The sequence below is a fragment of the Medicago truncatula genome, chromosome 4 (assembly GCF_003473485.1).
Source record: "Medicago truncatula cultivar Jemalong A17 chromosome 4, MtrunA17r5.0-ANR, whole genome shotgun sequence".
Classification (NCBI taxonomy): domain Eukaryota; kingdom Viridiplantae; phylum Streptophyta; class Magnoliopsida; order Fabales; family Fabaceae; genus Medicago; species Medicago truncatula.
The window spans coordinates 63,812,752-63,836,444 of record NC_053045.1 but is presented as its reverse complement, the minus strand read 5'-3'; the positions used below and the strand labels follow the sequence as shown (position 1 = coordinate 63,836,444).

At 33.1% G+C, this 23,693-nt stretch overlaps 4 protein-coding genes across 7 annotated transcripts; 3 read left to right on the top strand and 1 right to left on the bottom strand.

The window, feature by feature from the left end:
• Window positions 1-344: 344 nt before the first annotated feature.
• LOC11444722 (importin subunit alpha-2) lies at window positions 345-3,776 on the top strand. The gene is made up of 9 exons (XM_003610467.4): window positions 345-676; window positions 809-994; window positions 1,082-1,213; window positions 1,309-1,494; window positions 1,575-1,741; window positions 1,832-1,910; window positions 2,313-2,441; window positions 2,875-3,002; window positions 3,107-3,776. The coding sequence occupies exons 1-9, from the start codon at window positions 662-664 to the stop codon at window positions 3,561-3,563; spliced, it is 1,479 nt and encodes a 492-aa protein (XP_003610515.2). The 5' UTR covers window positions 345-661; the 3' UTR covers window positions 3,564-3,776.
• A 2,948-nt stretch (window positions 3,777-6,724) lies between these two features.
• LOC11444721 (importin subunit alpha-2) lies at window positions 6,725-10,086 on the top strand. 2 transcript variants are annotated; one of them, XM_003610466.4, is made up of 9 exons: window positions 6,725-7,017; window positions 7,098-7,189; window positions 7,299-7,430; window positions 7,521-7,706; window positions 7,790-7,956; window positions 8,047-8,125; window positions 8,544-8,672; window positions 9,112-9,239; window positions 9,338-10,086. In XM_003610466.4, the coding sequence occupies exons 1-9, from the start codon at window positions 6,948-6,950 to the stop codon at window positions 9,882-9,884; spliced, it is 1,530 nt and encodes a 509-aa protein (XP_003610514.2). In that variant the 5' UTR covers window positions 6,725-6,947; the 3' UTR covers window positions 9,885-10,086. The 2 variants fall into 2 exon arrangements, with proteins under 2 accessions (XP_003610514.2, XP_024637046.1); XM_024781278.2 differs by having other exon boundaries at window positions 8,529-8,672.
• Window positions 10,087-12,374: 2,288 nt separating this feature from the next.
• LOC25494306 (acyl-CoA--sterol O-acyltransferase 1) lies at window positions 12,375-13,794 on the top strand. The gene has a single exon (XM_024780855.2). The coding sequence runs from the start codon at window positions 12,557-12,559 to the stop codon at window positions 13,634-13,636; it is 1,080 nt and encodes a 359-aa protein (XP_024636623.1). The 5' UTR covers window positions 12,375-12,556; the 3' UTR covers window positions 13,637-13,794.
• Window positions 13,795-19,233: 5,439 nt separating this feature from the next.
• LOC11441439 (alkaline ceramidase) lies at window positions 19,234-23,288 on the bottom strand. 3 transcript variants are annotated; one of them, XM_024782725.2, is made up of 3 exons: window positions 23,144-23,288; window positions 22,568-22,867; window positions 19,234-19,979 (listed from the first exon to the last, which is right to left on the bottom strand). In XM_024782725.2, the coding sequence occupies exons 2-3, from the start codon at window positions 22,819-22,821 to the stop codon at window positions 19,466-19,468; spliced, it is 768 nt and encodes a 255-aa protein (XP_024638493.1). In that variant the 5' UTR covers window positions 22,822-22,867; window positions 23,144-23,288; the 3' UTR covers window positions 19,234-19,465. The 3 variants fall into 3 exon arrangements, with proteins under 3 accessions (XP_024638493.1, XP_003610511.1, XP_024638494.1); XM_003610463.4 differs by having other exon boundaries at window positions 22,568-22,835; XM_024782726.2 differs by having other exon boundaries at window positions 22,568-22,832.
• Between the last annotated feature and the right edge of the window lie 405 nt (window positions 23,289-23,693).

Below are 23,693 nucleotides of genomic sequence, written 5' to 3'. Positions count from 1 at the left end.
CTTTGTACCACTTTCGAAAATTTCAGTTAACTAAATATATGGTCTGTGTGACCACATTTTTCAGTTGCGTGACCATTATTTATAAGCTGAAAAACGTGGTCACGAACTAAAATGTTCGTGACCACTATTTTTCCACTTAGTTAAGCAAATAAATTATGGTTAACTGAAACTTTTCAAAGTGGTACAAATGAGTGTACATATTAAGAGTATCAATCTATCATTGTTAGATAAAATATTCGGTACCTTTTCAATACGATTTGCTACCGGAAGTTCCATTATACCTTAATACAATCATTATTTCATGAAACATTTTTTTTTTTCTTTGAAAAAGAAAACCCAAATCATATATAATCTCCTTCTCTACGTGGAAATACCAAAATTTGCGGCATTTTTTTTTTAAGGAAAAATTTGCGGGAACAATAAATGTGAAAGATCCTGTTATAACGTTTGTTTTTACAATCACACGCAATCAGTGCAACCCAAACCCATATGTAAATATAGTATCTCTCACTCAAACACGCTCAAAACCCCTTATTTCTCTCAGTTAGAATTGTACGTTTCCCAAATCATAGTTCCTTTACTTCTTGATTGTTGCGACCTAGCCCTTACGTGAGATTCTTCTTCAACCTCAACAGCGCGCAGTTCTCATCATTCTTCCACCATGGATGAGAAAATGGTAACCATTGATCACCATCACTTTAGGATTCAATCTCTGAATTGCTTTTGATCTTAGATCAGGTTTAGTGACAGTCATTTATTCATGTTTCTTGTTTGTTTGTTTGTTTGTTTGTTGTTGTTGTTGTTACAGTTAGAGAGTCTTCCTGCAATTGTTGCTATGGTCTGGTCGGATGATAACAGCAAACAACTAGAAGGAGCTACTAAATTTAGGAAGCTTCTTTTGACACACAACCCTCCCATCGAGAAAATCATTCAATCCTTTGTTGTAACTCGATTTCTCGAATTTATACCGAGGGATGATTTTCCTAAACTTCGGGTTTGTTTCAAACTTGTCTACCTTTTGGAAATTTATGTTGTATGGTGTAGTTGAATTTTTTTTGTTTGTATGACTTTGTTTGTTTAGTTTGAAGCTGCTTGGGTAGTTACGAACATATCATCCGGAACTTCAGAGAATATTAAGGTGCTAGTAGATCATGGGGCAGTACCAATACTTGTCGAGCTACTTAGTTCACCTAGTTATGATCTTCGGTACCAGGTATATTTATACTAAAGTGTCATGACAGTAGAACTGGGATTGTCCTTTTTTTTTTACTTTGAACTATGTTGAAAACTAAAACCTTAAAATTGCAGGCTGTGTGGGCATTGGGAAACATTGCCGGTGATTCCCCTAGGTGCCGTGATCTTGTTTTCAGTCATGGTGCGCTGATCCCGCTGTTAACCCAGTTGAATGAGCAAGCAAAGCTTTCTATGCTGAGAGTTGCCACGTGGACCCTGTCAAGCTTTTGCAAAGGCAAGCCACCACCCCCAATTGAGCAGGTAGTTGTTGTTTTTGTTAAATTAAAATTGAACCTGCAAGACATTTGTCTGTGTATTAATACTAGGTTTTTTATGGACAGGTGAGGCCAGCGCTGCCCTCTCTTGAGCGTTTGATTTTGTCCAATGACGATGAAGAAGTCCTGAGTGATGCATGTTGGGCATTCTCATATCTTTCTGATGGAACAAATGACAAAATCCAAGCTGTGATCGAGGCAGGTGTATGTGGCAGACTGGTGGAGCTTCTTCAGTAAGTACCAATTTTTCTATCCCTGGTGCACCAATAATTTGTTTCAATTATTGATTATTTTGGCTCTAAATGTATGCGCATGTTTTGAAGGTACCCATCTCCTTCAGTGTTGACTCCTGTACTTCACACGCTGGGAAATATTGTTGCTGGGGACAATATGCAGACTCAGGTAATGTCATAATGGATTGATATAATTAGCTGTTACCCAATTATTTCTAATTAAATTTAACTTTTTATTGCGTAAAGAACTATAAATTAAAATTTGAAATATTATAACCTGAAATCATTGATAGGTATGTTTTGTAAGTCTAATTTTATTAAGAGTAAACATCAAAGTGCAATAGGATGTGGTTGTTGAAGCTGGATTGATAGTTATATAAATATTAGCCTAGGAATCAATTTGTTTTATTTGAAGGGTGATGGGATTATTGTCTGGGGGGCAGAACGAAATGTAGCAAGCAGTGCTAGTTACTGCTGGTGATTCACTACCTTTTATTATTATGAATCTAGTATTTTGTCATCTCATGTGTCACGTGAGAATAACTTGATTTGGTGAGACTCTTTTTGTCAGGCTATTATCAATCATGGTTCACTCCCATGCCTTTTGAGTCTGTTGACACATTTTCACGATAAAAGTATTAAGAAAGAAGCTTGCTTGACTATATCCAACATTACAGCTGGAAACAGAGAGCAGATACAAGTAGGTTACTAAATCTCATCTTTTTTATTATATACTCAAATGATGTTAAATATCATGTTTAATGAAGTGCAATGTCGATTTCTTTATTGCTCATGCTTTTCTTCAAGTTTGATGTTTGGGTATCACATGCATATTAATCAAAGGTACACGTTGTTTAACATGGAGATGTGGTGATAGTTACCATTGTAGCTTTGTTGGTGATATATTTAGTTCTCTGGTTACACCAATCAAAGTAATAGTTGGACTGTTAGGTGACTAGAAACCCTTATTTCTATGTATTGTGATGCTTGACTATTGACATATGGTTTCTGTTTTGGGTTGGGTCTTGACTCCTGAGTTCTGTTTGCATTTTACTGCCATGTATGTGATTTTTAGTTGGCTTATTTACCGAAAAAGCACTCTGAACTCTAGCTTTTATGTATATATGTTGCAGGCTGTTATTGAAGCTGGTCTAATTGCTCCCCTAGTAAATCTTCTTCAAAATGCCGATTTTGAAGTTCAAAAAGAAGCTGCATGGGCATTATTTAATGCTACATCTGGCGGTACCCATGAGCAAATCAAGTATGTGAAGTTATATAATTTTAATTGTTATTTCTGGCCCTACTTCATGCTGGCAACATTGAAAGTTTACGTATTAACTTACCAAATTTCGTTGCCATTCCAAGGTACTTGGTGACCCAGGGTTGCATTAAACCTCTGTGTGATTTGCTTGTTTGCCCTGATCCAACAATTGTTGCTGTCTGCTTAGAAGGTCTTGAGAATTTTCTGGAGGTTGGAGAAGCGGAGAAAAACTTTTGTAACACCGGAGATGTCAACTTGTATGCTCAGATGATAGATGATGTTGAGGGATTGGAAAAGATTGAAAACTTGCAGAGTCACAACCACATTGAAATTTATGAGAAGGCTGTTAGAATCGTCGAGACATATTGGTTGGAAGGTGAGACCCTAACTCGAGGCCATGGTAGACAAGATCGGGATCTGAAATGTAAAATCCTACGCTTCTATGGTCTATGCACCCCTTGGTGTGCTCCTGTATGGTCGAAATCAAAATTTATTGGCCGTGGTCAGGATAGCTGCGAAAAATCTTTGTGGAAGCGGTGGAATCATGTGAAATGTAAATAAGCTCCGTTATTGGGTTTCTCAAACATGTTTTTGCGTTTTAAACACCTCATTTTCTGTGATGGTTTGTTATAACCATTAATTCTAGTTATTTGTGAATAACCGTCCAATTTTCTGTGTAAGAACTCCTTCTCTCACGTAGTGTTCTGCTTTGTTTCGGATACAAGAGGACATCACTATTGTGTGTGACTTTATGCATACAAACTCTCTTTCTCACCGTGCTTTGTTTTGCAATTTTACTCTATTTTGGATTCAAGAGAACAAAGTTCTCTTCTTCACTGTTTGTTAGTACAGTGGGACTTGCGTCAATTATGATTATGATTATGATTAAATTAAGATATTTTTCCTAAAGAATTTTACCTAACTTTTCATATGTGTTGTGTAGCTTTAGTGTCCATGAAAAGTTTCGGGATTAACATGATATGATATTATCATATTAAAAACCAAACCAAACCAAGTCACCATATAATGTTGGTAGAGTTGGCACTTGGCAACATCACTTCACTTTAGTAAACTAATTTAGGTTCACATATTATGAAGGTATAGTCCAACTCAAGTAAAAAAATCAGATGATCAACTACCAACTTAAAAATTAATCTTATAAAGAATTCAAATGGTCAAAATCGTAGAAATACCTTAGGATACCACCGGAGAATGAAGGGCTTCTATCGAGAAGTTATGATTCTCTCTATTTATGATTTTCTCATAACTCATAAGTTTTTCCATCGAGGGAAATAAAACAAACCAAGTGATTTATCTATCATAAGTTTTCCAACTACATCATTTAAGTTTGTTGACCATTTGTTGGGGATGAGCCACCAGCCTTTCACATGTAGGTTTGATCTAAAAACCGTAAAAAAATATGATAAAATTATCTATTTTTATCAGAGAAATGTTACTAATAGTAATACTTTCTAACACTCACTCTCCTATTAGTATAAATTAGTAAGTATTGGATAATTTTTTTTATTAAACGGTTATAATATAGATTTACATATCAAAGCACATCATTGCAAGACTTCTGGGGAAGAAGGTGGAACTTGATGGTCACAGGTATCATACATACATCCCACTGTATATGAACCAATGGTGAAGGTCTCTAGCTACGTACGTCATAGGTAGAAAATGGGCACCACTTCCGGCTGTGATGGTAACTTTTGGGGTGTCGGCGTTGATGCATGAAATGATGTTTTATCACATAAATCGGGAGAAGGTCGACACATGGGAGGCTTGGGAGCCATATTGGGATTCAATGTGCTTCTTCTTCATCCATGGGGGTGTGTTTGGCTCTTCAAATTGAATATAAGAAGGTATTCAAACCGAAAGGTGAATTATTGCCAAGGGTTGTGTCTTGTATACTTACAATGGCGTTCACAGTGTCAACTGGAATTTGCCACTTTGTGCCGGCTCTTGTTAGGTGTGGCTTGTTTGTGAAGATAAGAACAGAATATATTGCCATACTACACTTCATAAAGAATTGGTCTGTTTGACAAAACACATTTTTGAGCTCATAGCTTATGGATTACAAATTTATATGATTTAAAAAAATATATGTTTGATAACTGTAAGGGGTAGAGCCATGAACAATGATGGGGTAGCTTTTGCTACTCGAAAAATATCATTTTGTTTGAATAATTTAGTGTATTTAATATTTAGAGCTAGCTATTCCAAATAATATATGTTTAACTACTCAAAAAATTTATTATATGTTTGATATATTTTTATGTTTTATTTTGACACAATCAGTTTCGCTAATAACTACACAAAGAGTTTTGTTAACAATGAAAATGTCAAGATATGATTCAAAATTTAGAAAGAACAATTTAGCAATATACACCTCTTGTAGTTGGACTCAATAATCTAAGAAAAATGATGAATAGTACGATTGAGTCTATATGAAATTTTACAAACTAACAAATTCTCAAAATTTTCATTCCTTAAACAACTTTTTACAAACAAATTCAATAATGATTTGATTTATGACCACCTCTATAGCAATATTGTCGGCTTCTTTCAAGCTAACACATATTTTTAATTGATATACGTAATGAATGATGAAAGGAAAGACATACTATCCTTTTAAATTATTTTCAAACAAAAATTGTGGTTATTTTAATTTATTCCAACTACTACGCATCTAGATTTTCAAGTGCTGTATATAGATTTCCTCGAATATAAGTAGAAGTAGTTAGGGTGTGTTTGCTAAAAAATAGCTATAAGTTACTTGATTGTTGAAAAGTTAGCTTATTAAAATTAAAAGTCTTTGGTAAAATTAACTTTTGAAATGACTATAAATATAAAATGACATAAAAGGACATGCTTGTATTTTTTTTTAATATCATATATATTATTTTTATTACTTAGCGCATTTATTTTTAAATATTTAAATATATTTCAAATTATTTTCATCTCCAAAATGATAAATGTATTTATGAATTCAAATAACTTTTTTTATTTAACAATTTTTATTTTATTTTTATGAATTTCATTTATCTAAACTTGCTTCACTATTTATTATATAAATTTTATATAAAATTATATATTATATGAATTATGAGCAAAGTAAAAAAAAAAAAAAAAAAGTGGACAAGAAAATTTAAAAAGCCATACCTTAATATTTTTTTACAACATGGTAAACGTGGTTGGTTTAATAAGATAGTGGGTAGTTTTTTTTTATTATAATAAAATAAAATAAATTTAAGAAAAGGTTAAAATTGAAAGAAAGTATAAAAAGTTATAAGCTATAAACTAAAAAGTTACTTGAATTAGCTTATTAAAAAACGCTATAAGCTAGTGAGTAAAGTTTTTTTTCAATCACATCTCATTTCATCAAAACAAGTTTATAAGCTAGTCCAACAAGCTATAAGCTAGCTTATTTATGTTACCAAACAAATATAATCTTAGTTTAAGGTACAACAAAATTTAAATGAATTTTTACCTTGAGAGGGGTGCGGGTTATGGTGCATAAAGAAATCTTTATGCACCTTGCATAAATTCAGAAATGATTTTGGAGAACAGCTCACAAAAACAATTTTCATGGAAAAATGATTTTGGCATAATTGAGTTGGAATTTATGTAAGGGTACTGAAAACCATTAAAGAATTTTAGAGTATAACTCATAAAAACCATTTCTGAATCTATGCGGGTGACCGCAACCTCTGTCGATGGGTAAGAGTAGTACTGTCCTTATCTCAAAGTTCCTTAATTCTCGGTGGTAATTTACGGTTACGCATATCATCAATTCCTAAATCATGGTTTTCACCTTAATTTGTTACCGCATATCCCTATCTTGATGGCCTTTAACCTCAACAGTCTCTTCATTTTCCTCCATTGTCGACAAAAAGACAAAAAAGGTAACCATCGATCACCATCTCTGCAATAGTTGCTATGGTCTGGTCGGATGATAACAGCCAACAGTTGGAAGCAACTACCCACTTTCGAAAGCTTATCTCCACAAGTAATTATTGATTTTCTTTCATGTTTTTAATGCATTACTATGTTGCTTTCATTCTAACTGCTGTTTGTTTTGTTCTGTAGTACATAACCCTCAGATTGATCATGTTATTCAATCTGGCGTTGTTCCTCGTTTTGTTGAATTTCTATTTAGGGACGATTTTCCTCAACTTCAGGTTTGTTTCTAACTAGTCTATCTTTTCTAAATTTATGTACTTGAAATTTTGTTGTTTTGATTGGTTGTTTTTGCAACTTCATTTGTTTAGTATGAAGCTGCTTGTTTAGTATGAAGCTGCTTGGATACTCACGAACGTAGCAGGTGGAACTTCTGTGAACACTAAGGTGGTCATTGATCACGGGGCTGTACCAATACTTGTCAAGCTACTTAGTTCACCTAGCGATGATGTTCGAGAGCAGGTATATTTATTATACTAAAATGCAATACCAGTAGAAGTAGGATTGTCCCTGTTTGTTTTTTTGCTGAACAATAAAACTCTGAAATTGTAGGCTGCGTGGACATTGGGAAATGTTGCCGGTGATTCCCCTAGTTGTCGTGATCTTGTTCTCAGTCATGGTGCGTTGATCCCGCTGTTATCCCAGTTGAATGAGCAAGCAAAGCTTTCTATGCTGAGAATTGCTACGTTGGCCCTGTCAAACTTTTGCAGAGGAAAACCACCACCCCCATTTGAGCAGGTAGTTGTTGTGTTTGTTAAATTAAAACTGAATATGTAAGAAGAATTTATTTGGTTTATTAATACTTGAATTTTGATGGATAGGTGAGGCAAGCACTTCCTACCCTCAGGCGTTTGATTTTTTCCAATGATGAAGAAGTCGTGACAGAAGCATGCTGGGCACTCTCATATCTTTCTAAATATGGTTCAAATGACGAAATCCAAGCGGTAATCGAGGCTGGCATATGTGATAGACTAGTAGAGCTCCTTTTGTAAGTACCAAATCTTATATCCCTGGTCAACCAATTTTCTGTTGCAATTGTTGATTATTTTGGCTCTAAATCTACGCGCATGTTTTGAAGGCGCCCGTCTCCTTCAGTGTTGACTCCTGCACTTCAAACGGTGGGAAATTTTATAAAAGTGGATGATATGCAGACTCAGGTAATGTCATAATGGATTGTCAATTGTTAGAATTAGTTACTACCTAACTATTTCTAATTAAATTTAACTTTTATTGAGTAAAGACTGAATTAGTGTTGTGTTAGTTATTTTGGAAATCAAATTAAAATTTGAAATATTATAACCGGAACTTAGGAAACACCTAAAAGATATAGTATGCGATTGTTGAAGCTTAATTGACAATTTTAGAAATATTAACCTAGGAATCAATTTGGTTTTTTGTGGGGGTGGGGGGATTTTTGTCTTGGGCAGAACGAATAGTTATACTTGCCAGTCACTGCAGCTGATTCACCACAATTTATTATTATGAATCTAGTCTCTTCTCACCCCTTGTCTTTTTGTCATCTCAATATGTGTCACCTGTGAGAATTACTTGATTTGGTAGGACTCTATTTGTCAGGCTATTATCAATCATGGTTTACTCCCATTCCTTTTGAGCCTGTTGATCCAAAACCACAAGGAAAGTATTAAGAAGGACGCTTGCTGGATTATATCAAACATTGTAGTTGGAAACAGGGAGCGGATACAAGTAAGCTAATAAATCCCATCTTTTTTATACTCAAATAATGTTACATATCGATCATGTATAATAATGTGCAATGTTAGTTTCTGTATTGCTTATGCTTTTCTTCAAGTTAGATGCATATAAATTGAAGCTACATGTTGTTTAACATGGAGATGTGGTGCAATATTAACTTATAGTCTTGTTGATGATATATTTAGTTATCAGGTTACACACCAATCAGAGTAATAGTTGGATGGTGATGTATACCTTTATTTTCCATTTTGTAGTAAATACATCATTGAAGGGGATGTATTGTGGTGCTTGACTATTGATATTATATTTTCTGTTTTAGGTTGGGTCTTAGTTTTGCTTGCATTTTACTGCCAAGTGCTAAGTATGTGATTTTTAGTTGCCTTATTTACCGAAAAAGCGTTGTGAACTCAACCTTTTATGTATAATGCAGGCTGTTATCAAAGCTGGTCTGATTGCTCCCCTAGTCAATCTTCTTCAAAATGCCGAGCTTGCGATTAAAAAAGAAGCTGCATGGGCACTCCGTAATGCTACATCTGATGGTACTCATGAGCAAATCAAGTATGTGAAGTTATTTTTAACGGTTATTTTTTGGCTCTGCTTTATACTATTATTGAGAGTTTACATATTAAATTTCCCAATGTTGCTGTTATTGCAAGGTACTTGGTGAGCCATGGTTGCATTAAGCCTCTGTGTGATTTGCTTGTTTGCCCTGATCCAAAAATTGTTTCTGTCTGTTTAGATGGTCTTGAGAATTTTCTAAAGGTTGGAGAAGCGGAGAAAAGCTTTTGTAACACGGGAGATGTCAACTTGTATGCTCAGATGATAGATGATGTTGAGGGATTGGAAAAGATCGAAAACTTGCAGAGTCATGACAACAATGAAATTTATGAGAAGGCTGTTAAAATTCTTGAGACATATTGGTTGGAAGATGTTGATGAGACACTACCTCTAGGTCATCGTAAACTAGATCCCAATTTGAAACGTAAGATCGTACACTACTACAGTCTTGCCACCCCTTGGCGTGCTCGTGTACGACTGGAATCATATTTTGGTGGGAGTGGCCTAGATCGCCTTGAAAAATCGTGGGAGTGGTGGAATCATGTGAATCTTCCGATTCCGATCTTGGATTTCTCACATATATTTTCTCCAATTGGGTCCGCGTCCCGGCTCACTAAACGCGCCTTTTTTGGTTTAAAACCCTAAAATATCATCATCTTATCTTATATATACAAGATGTTAAATTTTTTGAGCAGCTTTTTGAAGCCGAAAAAATTGTTACGTATTTTCTTGTTTTGTGTATTTTTTAGGGTTTTATCATGTATAATGTTGCAAATTATTATTCTTTAAAGGATGATATTATCTTATTTTACATATAAAAGATGCTAAGTCTCTTAAGCAGCTTTTGCAAAAACACTGCAGACATTTGCAAAAAAAAACATTTATTATTTTGATTGTATAAAAAATAAAAAATAAAAACGATACAACAAATAGAGTTCAATACATCTTTATTTACTTAGCCTAACTTATTGTTAATTTATGATAGATAAACACAACAAATAGATCAGTGATTTATTGGATCTCATTAAGCTATCGCATGTCAATCTCTCACATGAATGGACAACTAAATATAAATTGATAGAATACATTAGATGCAATAACATGATCAACATAGCTAAAAACGTAAACGGTGGATCTGCGAACAAATTCACGACACCTAAATTAATAGCATACACGGCAAAATATCTATGTTATATGTATATAATACGGAGATAGTACAAATTAGTCAATTTAATTTCAACTATTAAGATTTTAGTGACTAAATTTACATGTTTTTATGAGTCCATCTCTAAAGATGCACTTTTACTATTTTTAGTACAAAAAATATTTTTACAATAATAAAAAATAAAAAATAGATTAAATATTTTATTACAATTTATTAAAAATAACAAGAATCACAACTAGACCAGATCCATATCAAACGCTCATTATTTTTATATACTTTAAAACTTAATCAACAAATTTCATATACTTTAAACAATTTATTACTTTTTTTTCTTTTTTTGAGAGGATCGCCAAGATATACTTGTACCGTTGTATATTAAAGTGGTAGTCCCGTGAGCATAACTCAGTTGGTTGGACAATACATTATTATATGCAGGGGCCGGAGTTCAAATCCCGGACACCCTACTTATTCACCTTATAAGATGAATTCTAGCCACTAGATTACCTGACAAAAAAAATGGTATGGCAAAATCCTATAAAAAAAAATGAAAAAGACTGGCCAAATCGCAGTAGAAGTATACGGATTGGTACTCTCCGGTGACTCAAGTAAGAACCTAACCATTAAAAGATAAATGCGAAACATTTTAGATCTTTGCAACTTTATTTCTTTTTCCTTTTACTCGAAAAAACAACGCTTCACCCCAATTTTTATGTTATGTTTTTTACATCTTGATTTATGCCATGTAAAATGGGTATACCTTTATAGCAAAATAGCTAGTAAATACAGAAAAAACAATCAACAATATTGAAAATGTACGTAAAAATTATCTTACAAAATTGTATGAAAAAGACAACATGTTAGTTAGAAGAGTAATTGATGTCACATACACAACAAATCTATTATTTTTCACTTTGCAATATTTAAAGTAATAGGTTGGGCGGAAAAATAGTCGAGTCAAACTCATTTCAACCCAAATCAACTCGATAAGAATTGACTAAGCTTAAAACTTGACTTGAATTTGGTACAAGCATAAGGTGTATAAAAATTGTTGCAAAGCATACGGTATATAAATAGATAGAACCTAATATAAATATCAAACCTGTATAAATATGAAGAAAAAAAAAATTTAAAAAAAATTACATATCCAACCACAAACACTTTAAATCAAACTAGTTGAATTATATATATGTCAAATTCAGTTAACTTAGTTTTCAACTCAAGTGTAACTAGTTTATAAACCAAGTTCAACAAATTAATTGTTGATTCGAGTTTTAAATTATGTTCGAATTAGATTGGTTCATCATCAACCATATTAATGGTAAATGTGTTTGTTTGATATTGCGGCGATTTAAAAAAAAAAAAACACAGTGCAACCTATTAATTTGAAAGAGATCTTATATTTAGGACAATTGTTTGCCAATGAATATTGCTTATAATTAGAAAGAGAAGGATTAATAATTAAGTTAAATAATTTAATATATAAGTTATAATCCATTTTTGCTTGTTAATTTTTTTTTAATATATAAGTTATTTGAATAATTTTCTTGAATAAGTTCAAATATTTTATAAAATTAACATTAATAAATTTATTATATTTAAGTATGTAATTTTTTGTATTCAATACATCAAATCTTTTTTTAATATCAAACAATAACTCAAATAATATTCTTTAAAGTACACATTGAAAACCAATAAAAATGTACATAAATGTAGATCAGGTACGTCACCATATTAAAGATGTATATAAATGTATATAAATGCAGATCACGTCACCAATAAAAATGTATATAAATGTAGTTCAATAAAAGTTTTGAGGGAAAAAAACTTAAAATATTGCAGTTTAACGATGAAAGAGTAAGCAACAACTAATATTTGCCATTAATAACTTAAAACCCTTATTTCATTTTTGTTTCAAGCAAGCAAAAGAACCATATTAAAAACTAATTAAGATCACGTCACCAATATGATGATGGTAGAGTTGGCAACATCACTTTACTTAGAAAAACAATCTAGGTTCAATTCATGGAGTCGCACATTTGGAAGATATAGTCTAACGATCGTTAACTTAAAAATTAATCTTATAGTGGATTTAAATTGGTCAATATATACGAGAGTGTGTTTGATATTTTTCACACATCATAAAAAATTTAAGATGATAGAAGGAGAAATCAACAACTTCATAATGGTATGGAGTGTAGCAACAATATTATTTTGCTACAGCTACACAATAGGGAAGTTGATTCCCAAAGGTAAGGTAAGATTTGTAACCCTAATTCCACCCATAATAATCCTCCTCCTTCTCCCTATGAGACTCACCATCGTCCATCTTGTAGGCCCTTCTTCATTCCTCCTTTCTTGGCTTTCCACCTTCAAACTCTTCCTCTTTGCATTCTCCAAAGGCCCCCTCTCATCCAACCCTCCACTCTCTCTCTCTCACTTTCTCCTAATTGCCTCATTTCCCATCAAGTTAGCAAACCATGCAAACCAAACTAAAATAAAAGTTGTACCTATAAATTGTCCTAGTAAGTTAGTAATCATTTTCCTTTTCTCTTATTTTTTTATTCATCTATATGATAAGAAAGAAAATTTTCATCCAATAAATTTGATGATCTTATACACTCTCCACCTCTATGCGGGATTAGAAATATTTCTTGTATTGATTAGTACATTATCTAGCAAACTTCTTCATGTAGAGTTGGAGCAACCTTTCAATAAACCATACTTAAGCACATCAGTGCAAGACTTTTGGGGAAGAAGGTGGAACATCATGGTCACGCGTATCCTACACCCTACCGTATACAAACCAATGGTGAATGCTTCTAGCCATTTCATCGGAAGAAAATGGGCTCCACTCCCTGCCGTGGTGGCAACTTTTACAGTGTCAGGTTTGATGCATGAGCTAATATTTTATTACATAAAACGTGAAAAGAAGGATACATGGGAAGCTTGGGAACCATGTTGGGATTCAATGTGCTTTTTCTTCATCCATGGGGTGTGTTTGGCTCTTCAAATTGCGTATAAGAAGGTATTTGAACCAAAACGTGAATTATTGCCAAGGGTTGTGTCTTGTATACTTACAATGGTTTTTGTGGTGTCTACTGGAATATGCCTCTTTGTGCCGGCTCTTGTTAGGTGTGGTGTGTTTGAGAAGGCAAGAACAGAATCTATTGTCTTTGTTCAATTCGTAAAGAATATATATGTTCAACGTGGTCACTCTCTACATGAAGGATGATCCCTATTGCTACATGTAGTTTGTTTTTGTCTGGGGTTTTCCCTTTTCCTTCATAATTTTATTTTTGACATATTGATGAAATTTGTTAGATGTTGAATATAAAAATACTTTACCCTTGAAATGCATGTGTATTCTTCAAAGGGAAATGATATTTTGGATCACAAGTTTCACATCAAAATTCGACAATAGTTTAAAGGTTAATTCAACATAAATATGATTAATCATGTTCCATAAATGTAACAATATGTCGTAACTCATTAATCATCTATATAACATAATTAACCAAAATTTTAAACTTTGTTAACCACAAACTTCACTTGCATATCTTCTATTATTATTATTATTATTATTATTATTATTATTATTATTATTATTATTATTATTAATTCAGACCTTCAAATTATCATCTTGACACGTCAACACAATGATGTATACATACATAAAATTTTGTCACCTCAATTATAATATGATGTGTACACTCTCCTCAATGTCTCTCCCTCTTTCATATTGCATTTTACTTTCATGTAAGGAGAGAGGTGTGCAGAAAATTGTCCTCCTTCCTTTTCCTTCTCACTTTCTCAGGTATTAAGGAATCTAAGATTTTTTTTTTTGCACAAGCTAAAATGAGAAGGAATCTAAGAATTAATTGAAAAATATTTTCAATTAGTGTATTCATGTCATAGATAACTGTTAGAGTGTTAGTCATCATGAGAATTAATAGGATAATATTGGCAAGTAGTAAGTTAGTAACACATATCTTTCCATTAATTATGTTGAATGCTGATTACTTACTATTACTATCATTCTTTCAGAGCAACATTGGCTTCAACTTTATTTTGATGATAATTTACGTAATTTCTTTTTTTCTTTTTCTTTTTGTCTCTAGCACAATTTTCTCACTCCACATTTAGGAAGACCTCAACTAAACTAAATAATTTTTTTTTTTTTTAATTATCCTTCTGTCCCCTTTATTACAACATTAGAGGATCCATTTGCCTTCTTTGGAGATAACTCATTTCCATTTTTTCTTTTACATTTTCTCAAATGTCCACATACATTTTTTTTTAGGAATAAATGTCCACATACATCTCTACCTTTAAATATATATATTTTTTTAAATTCTTTTTCTCCATCCTTTAAATGAATGGGGAAAATTGCAACAGACTTTCATGTCACATTAGAGGATTCATTCCCGTTATTTGAAAATGGATCCCTGCATCAAAAGATTATATATATTTTGATGCAAGGATTTTGAAAATTAAAATATAATCAATACATCATTCTCATTTTATTGTTTTTTTAAATCAAATATTTGGTTGGATACATTGTTGGAACAAAATGTGTTTCACAATAAACCTTAATGAGTTTTGATGATAACAAGGTATTAAAAATTGTCAATTGGTTATTGCTAATAATTGTTCAAGTGTACAGGACCATATGCAAAGTTAATCAATTTCAATAGGTCTTGGAAGAACAATAGAGAGCAAAGGAATCTAAAGCATCTGAAGAAAACTGCGTCTGAAGCTATGAAGTGCTTCTGAAGTAACAAGTGCCTCTGAAGTAACGACGTCATCAGAAGCAGAAGTCCATCAGAAGCAAGATTTCATCAGAAGCTATATCATCACCAGAAGTTACAATTGATCAGTAAATTTAAACTGAAGTTTCAAAGGAGCTGTTTTTCGTTTTAATCTCGTCTAAGAAAACGAAGAATTGAAAGGGAGGTATCAACGGTCATTTGAAAAGCACTGGGTGCTTGTCCTTCATTGAAGAGTTGACAAAGTACAAGTGTACAACCACTACCTCCACTACTCTGTTTTTGTCTACGCTACAAGACAAGACAACAGCTCTGCCTGCAGAAATGTTCCTTCAAGATAGGAATGAATTTGAAGTTGATCCTTCATAGGACTACACCCAAATCAGACAAAAGATTACTGGTGGATGATCAAAGGAACTCAACGACTCTTTAGACGTGCTAAAAATCTCAACGTCTCTCTACTCACCTCTATATAAAGGAGTAAAGACTTGAAGATTGACAAGTGACATCAACACAAGTTAAAAGCGCCAAAACTCTGCCAAATTTGATTCTATAAAGCACTTTGAATTTCTGCACTGATTTGATATATCTTAGAAATTCTTAAGTCTAGAGTCTTTATTGCATTGTATTGTGAACACCACTGATTGTATATCAAGTGTTCAATGTCAAACATTTTCTGTGTAATTTTGTTTGAATAGAAGTCTCTTGCCTGCGTGCTTGAGCATTAGAAGACTCTTGCTTTAGTGCTTGAGCATTGGAAGTCTCTCGCCTGCGTGCTTGAGCATTTGAGAAGTCTCATACTAGAGAGTATTGAGCATCTGTAATCTGTGTGATTATTAGTGGAAATCTCCTTGGAAGTGCAAGGGGGACTGGACTACTTCCGGTTTGTAGAAGGAACCAGGATAATTGTTTGTGTCTCTCTTTCTTTTCTCTGTTCTATTTTCATTCCGCTGCATATCTGATTCTGAACATCACATCAGAAGTATTCCTAACCAGCTTCTGAAGTGTTATCAGAAGAAGAATTTTTAGAGAAAAAGAAAACACAATTCAACCCCTCCTTCTTGTGTTTTTCTCACCTTCATACATAAATGTTCTAGCCTAGCTAGAACATTTAATATATATTTTCAAAACACAAATTACAAAAAATATTGCATCAAACCGTGCAGGGCGTGGGGCTAAAACTAGTTTCAATATAAATTGTGGTTCACGGATAAATGTATTTTTTTTTTGTTGTTACATATAGCATGTATATTTGAGCACATGAAAATGATGTGTCAAAGTTTCGAATATAAGCAAAAATTGATAAAATATAGTTGATGTATTTGACCTAAACTTTGAATTAAATACATCAATTTTTTTAACAATTTTTTGCTTAAATTTATCATTGGGTATATTTAAAACAATTTGAATGGTTAATGAATATGTTTATGTATATTTGAACACTCGAAAAATTATTGTTAACGAAATTTCAAAATTTTAACTAATTGTGTTAAATGAATGGTTAACATGAGATGCGACACCTTATTATATCCATTAAAAACATTATAATGATATATTGAACATTATATTAACAATCTAAATTATTGTCGAATTTTGATTTCAAATTTATGTGTCAAAATAACCTATTTCACCATCTCATCCTTTAATATATGAAGCTTAGTCTTATTAAACTTTTTTGACGAATAGTCTTATCAAACTTGTGGCACTAAATAGTCCACTTTTGAAATTCTATATCCATCCTTACTACAATTTATAATGAAAACCAACGAGATTGCACCAATAGAAATTTTTTATCAAACATAAAAATAAGCAATGTGTATACATACAAGACAATTTCATGATCAATTTGAAACTTTGGAAGAGACAAAGACATAAGGAAGAATATCCACTGCGAGTCTCAAACTAGGTTCCTCTGCGGTTTCAAATGAATAAAGTGAAGAAAACGAGTATTCTTCGCTATTAATATTATAATAATCCTTCAATGACGCTTCTTCTTCTTCTTCTTCTTCTTTGCAATAAGGCTCTTCTGGTTTGTAAAATATAACAGTGTGAGGAAGTTTAAAGTTAACTCTCTTCTTCTGTGATTTACCAAATAAGTTATTTGTAATTAACGAACAATTTGATGTTAATCCTTCGTCAGCAAGTTCTTCTTTTTCACGACAGTTCTTGGTTTTTTCCAATAAGCATAAACTATCTTGAGCTAATTCACTTATTAAAGATCCACCACAGAAACGTGTTGAACAAGGATGCACTCTTTTCCTCGACTGTTTCAATTCTGGAAAAGATAATATCCATTCTTCTTCTAGAGCCAGATTCTTATCAATGGTGGTAGCGTTCTTCTCCGGCTTCCTTTTGAAAGTTTTTGTCAACCTTGTTATGTTCTGTTTGGGTTTGATACAGTCCTTGACGCATGACCCTGACAGAGTACATAGCTTTGCACCCATAATTATAACTATGATAATTATAATTATGATAAATATATTTAAGAAATTATTAGAAGAATTAATCATGAAATTAAGTAAGAGCTAGCATAATGAGTTTAATAATGAACTCATGATTTAGTATATAGCTTTTGGGTTTGTATATATAATGGCATTATGGTTATGACTTATGAGACGGAGAAGTCTAAAGAAAGAAATGGATCTTCACGACCATAATAGAAGCATGGTTAATATCATCACAAGTGTTTGTATTTTTCTAAGTACTACACAGTTGGAGTTTTTTATTTTGTTTTCTTATGGTTTTAAAATTCTATTTTGGATATGTGGCGCTTGGAATTGCAATGTGAGGACAACAGAAACGTTATTTCCAATTTTTAATTACTGGGATAACAAGAAGGCATAGTTTCTAGTTAGGTTCATCATCCCATATCCTAAGTTTGACGGAATTTTGACAAAAAATTTGGTGGTAATAATGAGGGTGGTAAATCACAAAAGAACACAATTACTAACAAGAAAAAAAAAAGGGTTGATTCAAGTTTGTTCCATTGTGTCTTTGTTTGTAAAATTGATCCTAAGGTAGCTTGGTAATAAAGCTCGTAAAAGCAACAGCAACCTGTGCATGAGGATGACATTTCAAAGCTCTCCTAAAGCTAGTTAGTAATAATAATATAGGTTAAATTAATCTTCTCCTATAGTTTAATCCAATTTTCAATTTCAGTTCCTATATATGTTAAAATCTTTTAAAAAAAGTCCTTACAGTATATATTCTTTTCAATAACAACCTTGTCTATTAACCCTTTTAAGAGGAGTGTTAGCAACATTATCTTTTCAACTCTCCTCAAACCCTCACTTCTTTATTGGTTAAAATTAAGATGGATCTCACACTTTAGAAATGGGTTCCACTTAAAATTGTGGAACATACATTAATTTCATTCAATAAGATAGTAATGTTAGAGAGAGTGTTAATACCCCCGATATATTCTTCTTAAGTGTATTTTTTGTTCCATTTTTAAAGGAGGTAAAATTAAATTTCATAGATTAATAATTGATTGACATATTTGATTTGGATGTTCTTTGTTTTAAATTCGATATCGGTCTCAATGACCGACTAATCCAAGTGATTAAATCTCATCGTACATTTATGAGGGTCATATTTTAAACCAGATCAAAGTTCTCAATGAACTAGCCTCATTTAATCCTATAACAACAATGTCAACAAAAACCACAATGAAAAACTACTACGCTAATTTAGAAGCTCGGTTTTGTTGCTTCTGAAAATTCACGATAACATAGAGACCCATTTTTTTGATCTATTCATGTTTACATTAATATATTCAATTATAACTCACTTTACATTCAAGTCACTTTTAGTCATAATCAATTAATTCAAAATCAAATTTTTGTCACCGCAAACACACTTGGTGCTCAATGAAATTTTTGGAGCGAACACCAGTTCCCATCTAGAGCAGCACCACAAAACCTTGCATGCCATCCATCGCAAGATAACAATGAATTTTTCTGGCCCTGGTCCTGAGTGTGGACGATTGTGTATAGGGGATTACAACAGACATTACAGCTAAGAGTATGAGGCTTAATTCATCCAGGAGCCTAACAAAAACCAGTAAGCAAAATTTTGTTCATGCTTGCAATTTTGAGATAAGGTTCAGGTTCGAGAGGTGCCAATGAGATAAATATGGTACATGTCCTACTTCTACAACAAAATATGCAAATATTCATTTCTAAGCCAATCAAAATCATAAAGTGAAAAAGAAGGAAAGACACCTATTAAATAATTGTCAACAACTTGTCTATAATGTATCATGACAAAGAAGCTTCCTTCTTTTACCAAATTTGTTACTGGCTTTTTGGTTTCTCAATCTTCACATAAGGTAGAACACCCATTAAATAAACAACTTTTGGAGACCACCCACGCTGCTGAGCACGGCAAAACATCAAAAATGTGTTTGCAAAGTAGGAATTGAAACCCATGAAGACATGCCACAAAGCATGACCCTGAGGGTTAATAGGTGAACGTGATATCTCCTTGCAGAAAACACGATCACAAAACCCAAACAAACTGCCTAATATAAGAGTGCCTAAAAATAGCTTAGCTAGCCGCTTGGCTAAAACATCTTGGGTGTGAATGTAATACTTGTACATTCTTGGAGTACAGAGCAGACACAGAATGACATAATGCACTTTGAAGCCAAGTTCAAAACGGAACGCTGAATGGGCAACTGCAAAACCAGCACCATACAAAAATAGGAAGATGGGCATTGTACTGCGATAATGCCAATCTGGAGAGTAGAGGATGTACATGTACAGCAGCACCTCCCATACCATAGGAGTTTCGTCCCCTTGCTGTTGCCTACAAATTAAAAGCAACATCTAAACAATGAAAAGTCATTCAACATAAGACAAATGTAGCCGAACATTAATTTTTAAGGAACACTCTCGTGCACTTAAAAGCAACGGTATAATTCTTCTTGGTGAATATATAGGCAAATCAGTGTGTCTCGTTTTCTGATCAAAAAGTGTAGCCTCAAACCACCAAGAAAGACTTGTCTTTTAAAGCTTTTGCCCAAACTATGGTTTGGGGATTTCAAACACGCTGGTAGTCCCTGTAATTATTATCCATCTAGTTACATAAATTATTCAAGTGTATAAGTTAGCACCTATTTATAAATTTGTATCATGTTAATGCTTCTTGCTTGTTTCACACTTTAGTCCCAAATAATGGCTTAATGATACGGGTTTTGTAAATTTAAGAACCAACTTGAATACATAAATAAATTCAAATAATAAGCTGCGCACGAAGAATAACTTCAGGACTCCTGAATATAGACTTAAAAATACTATAGATACTTATCACACCATAAAATAATTTGCTATACTACTTGAATACTCCACCTAGCATCCCATACTATACTACTTGATGTGGGACTTGGACACACGATAACACCCAAGTCGTTATCATAGCACCATCAATTATAACTGACATCTCGGCGGCTGCAGTTTCTGACAGATTACTAGACCTTTATTGTCAATCTATCAGTAGATAGCCCTTTTCGATCTGAGCCACCCATAACCAACTCCGGTACCGATTGATAAGTATCCAAGCAATTCAAGAAGACGGGAACCCTCCCTTGAGAGCTAGATATCAAGGGGGAAGAACCAAGCCGCTTAAATACACCACCAAGCATCCTATACTACTCATGTGGACCTTGGACACCCCATAATACCTAGTCACTATCATATAAACCTCTAACTCTTTGTATCTAAAATAAATTAATAAATTATTACCTAGTCACACTTCCTCTTTTATCTCTCTACATGTTAAAATGGATGCCCACAAACAAGCAGCCATAGACACTTCAAAATAATAACTGTACATTAGTCAGACACTTCACAAACACTTGGAAATTATGAACTTCATTTTACATTTGTTTTATTCTTTACATTTTTATACAAATACAGATGAGTTATGGCATTTTATAACGTCAAAAATGACTCATGCTAACTTTTCTTTCTTTCTTTTGATTTAAGATGGGGTTTATGTTTAATCATATACAATGTAATTTAGTTTGTGTTGTGCCCTGTAAAATTTTGAAATTTACCACATTCTTGTGTCTGTCTATATTGTATCATATCTATATATCATGTGCCAGATTTGTGCTTTCTGGGTATGCTAACAGCCTACTGTGTTGTATCATTTTTGTATCAATCATTGAAAGGTGTGATTGGTATTCTAACAGTATTTATACATCTTGGTACATTTCTTCAAAATAAATAAATAAAAAGGAGAGACAGAGCGGTGTATTAGGTGCTCTAGTGTCACAAAAATATTGGTGTCACGGTGGTCCATGCCTGATATAGCAATTTGTGGTTGTTTATTTGGAAAAATATAAATTGTTATATTCTCAAATATATGAAATCCCTAGAGTTTGCACCCACTATCACACTTGAACAATCTTCGCAAATTGAATGAACCCCGTATCCACCATCTCCAGCGGTTGGGTGACATTTCCTATCCATCATCTCTAGACCTGAACTTCTAAACCAGAACAGACAACAACCTGCATCGGCATACCCTCCCCTCCGTACCTTATAAGCTTGAACTTTGGTTCTCTTAAGTAACCTCTCTGGCCAATTGTCCCTTTTCTGTCACTGTTGTCTGTTCAGTATAATTATTTGTTTTTGCTATATATCCCAATTTTTCATCTCCTTTATCACTCCTATTGTTTTTTGTTCCTCTCTTTTTTTATTGATGGGTTAGAAGAAAAGTTTCTCCCCAAGTCTCCACCTGTGTTATTTCACTAACTTGTTCTTCTCTTTCCCGTATTGCTTCTATTATTATATAAGAGGTAAAAATTCAAGCCGTGGAATCAACCTCCTACAAGTACGGAGGTGATGCTCCCTCACAAGTCCTAACATCAAAACCACAACGGGTCAAACCATTTCTTGGACTGCCATGACAATATTATGACAATATCTCTTGGGTTTGTGATACTTTTGATGAATGTTATACACTACAATATGTTTCTAATATCTTTTTCTTGATTCGCATGCTTTTTTTCTTTGATATTTACTATATTCAGAAGTGTTTTAGTATACATTAATGCTATTTATCACAATCGAAATCAAAGTGAATGTCTCACTAGTCACGAGTGAGTACATATGGCACTTTGAGATCGTATAATTACTTAGACACTTCCTTGTATTCCATCCAACACCCATGTATTCCGCTAAACATTTAATTTTGATTGGCCAGTTTTCAATCGTGATGCTTTCGCGAAGACATTGTTCGTTCTAAATAGCAGAGCTGTTTTGTAGTTAAGTAAAATATTATGTCAACCTCATGCAAACTAACTATAAATAAACTAGAGCCAATCAGAAAAGCAATTATAAATTTCCAAAAACAAATTCCACAAAAAAAAGACGCAGACGAATACTTACACACGTTGCAGTGTAGCATGATACAACATACTCCCAATAGCAAGCGCCATGTTTGAAAGATGAAGGACACTGAACCTTTTCTCAAATCGCTGTCTTAAAGCATTTATAAGACCAATGAGAGCCAAAACAATTGCGGGAATGTTGGAAATAGTGTTATAAAGTTCTGCAATGTATGTAGAATGTGCATAATTTTGTTCACAGCACTCTTTGGTAGATGTTACTGGACCCCAGAAGCTAGACATGGTTTCTACCATTCTCCTCAGAGCTGCTGCAGAATTTCAAATCAAAGACACTTAGGCCCTGTTTGGATAATCAACTTAATTTGAGTATAAGCTATTTATATAAAAATAGATAAAATAAAGTAAAATTAGTTTCAATAAACAAAAGCAGTACCACAAGATTAAATCGTAGAGAATCGAATCAAATAATTAGGAGTAGGATTAGGAAAATTGGGGGAGAAACAGAAAAGTAGTAGCCACTAACTAATTAGTTTATTATTATGGTGATGGTGATAATTAGGTTAAACTTTGGGGAGAATAAAAAAAGTGAGAAGAAAAAGAAGTAAATCATACGAACCTCAACAAGATGAAGCAACCAGCACAGCGGTACAGAGGCAATGGCCGTGCCCGTAAAGTGAACCACAATTTTCTTTTCTTTTCTTTTTTCTCTTTAATTTAACCGGCGGAACATGTATGTGTGATTTACCAAAATCAATCAAATTTTATCTAATGAGTAATCACTTTTTGTTTTTTTTTTCATTTTTATCTTTTATGCTAAAACTAGCGGTCAAGATCAACACTAACGCATTCAAATGTATTTTTGGTCAAAGAGTTTAAGTTTTTAAATTTGGTTCAGGTCAAAACCACCTTCAGATTGGGACCTGATAGAAGAGCTTACTAATAATAGGCGGATTTAGTGGTATATGTATTTGAAATAGGTGACTCTCATACAATGATATCATAAATGTCGGTATTGGTAAAAAAATACATTCCATCTCCATTTTAACATCTTGAAGAAGAGGAGATCAAAATTTTATACCCCGTTATGACATATTTCGTTAATGTAAAAATTAAAATCATTTTGTTTAACATGAACTCTATCACAAAAACGATCATAAGAATGACAT

Bases quoted from the DNA above. Each gene is read 5' to 3' on its own strand.
- LOC25494306 (XM_024780855.2), top strand. From the start codon at position 12,557: ATGATAGAAGGAGAAATCAACAACTTCATAATGGTATGGAGTGTAGCA.
- LOC11441439 (XM_024782725.2), bottom strand. From the start codon at position 22,821: ATGGTAGAAACCATGTCTAGCTTCTGGGGTCCAGTAACATCTACCAAA. The intron at 19,980-22,567 runs GTAAGTATTCGT...TTTAATTTGTAG, and splicing joins CATGCTACACTGCAACGTGT to GCAACAGCAAGGGGACGAAA.
- LOC11444721 (XM_024781278.2), top strand. From the start codon at position 6,948: ATGGTCTGGTCGGATGATAACAGCCAACAGTTGGAAGCAACTACCCAC. The intron at 7,190-7,298 runs GTTTGTTTCTAA...CTGCTTGTTTAG, and splicing joins ACGATTTTCCTCAACTTCAG to TATGAAGCTGCTTGGATACT. The intron at 7,431-7,520 runs GTATATTTATTA...CTGAAATTGTAG, and splicing joins GCGATGATGTTCGAGAGCAG to GCTGCGTGGACATTGGGAAA.
- LOC11444722 (XM_003610467.4), top strand. The intron at 1,214-1,308 runs GTATATTTATAC...TTAAAATTGCAG, and splicing joins GTTATGATCTTCGGTACCAG to GCTGTGTGGGCATTGGGAAA. The intron at 3,003-3,106 runs GTATGTGAAGTT...TGCCATTCCAAG, and splicing joins GGTACCCATGAGCAAATCAA to GTACTTGGTGACCCAGGGTT.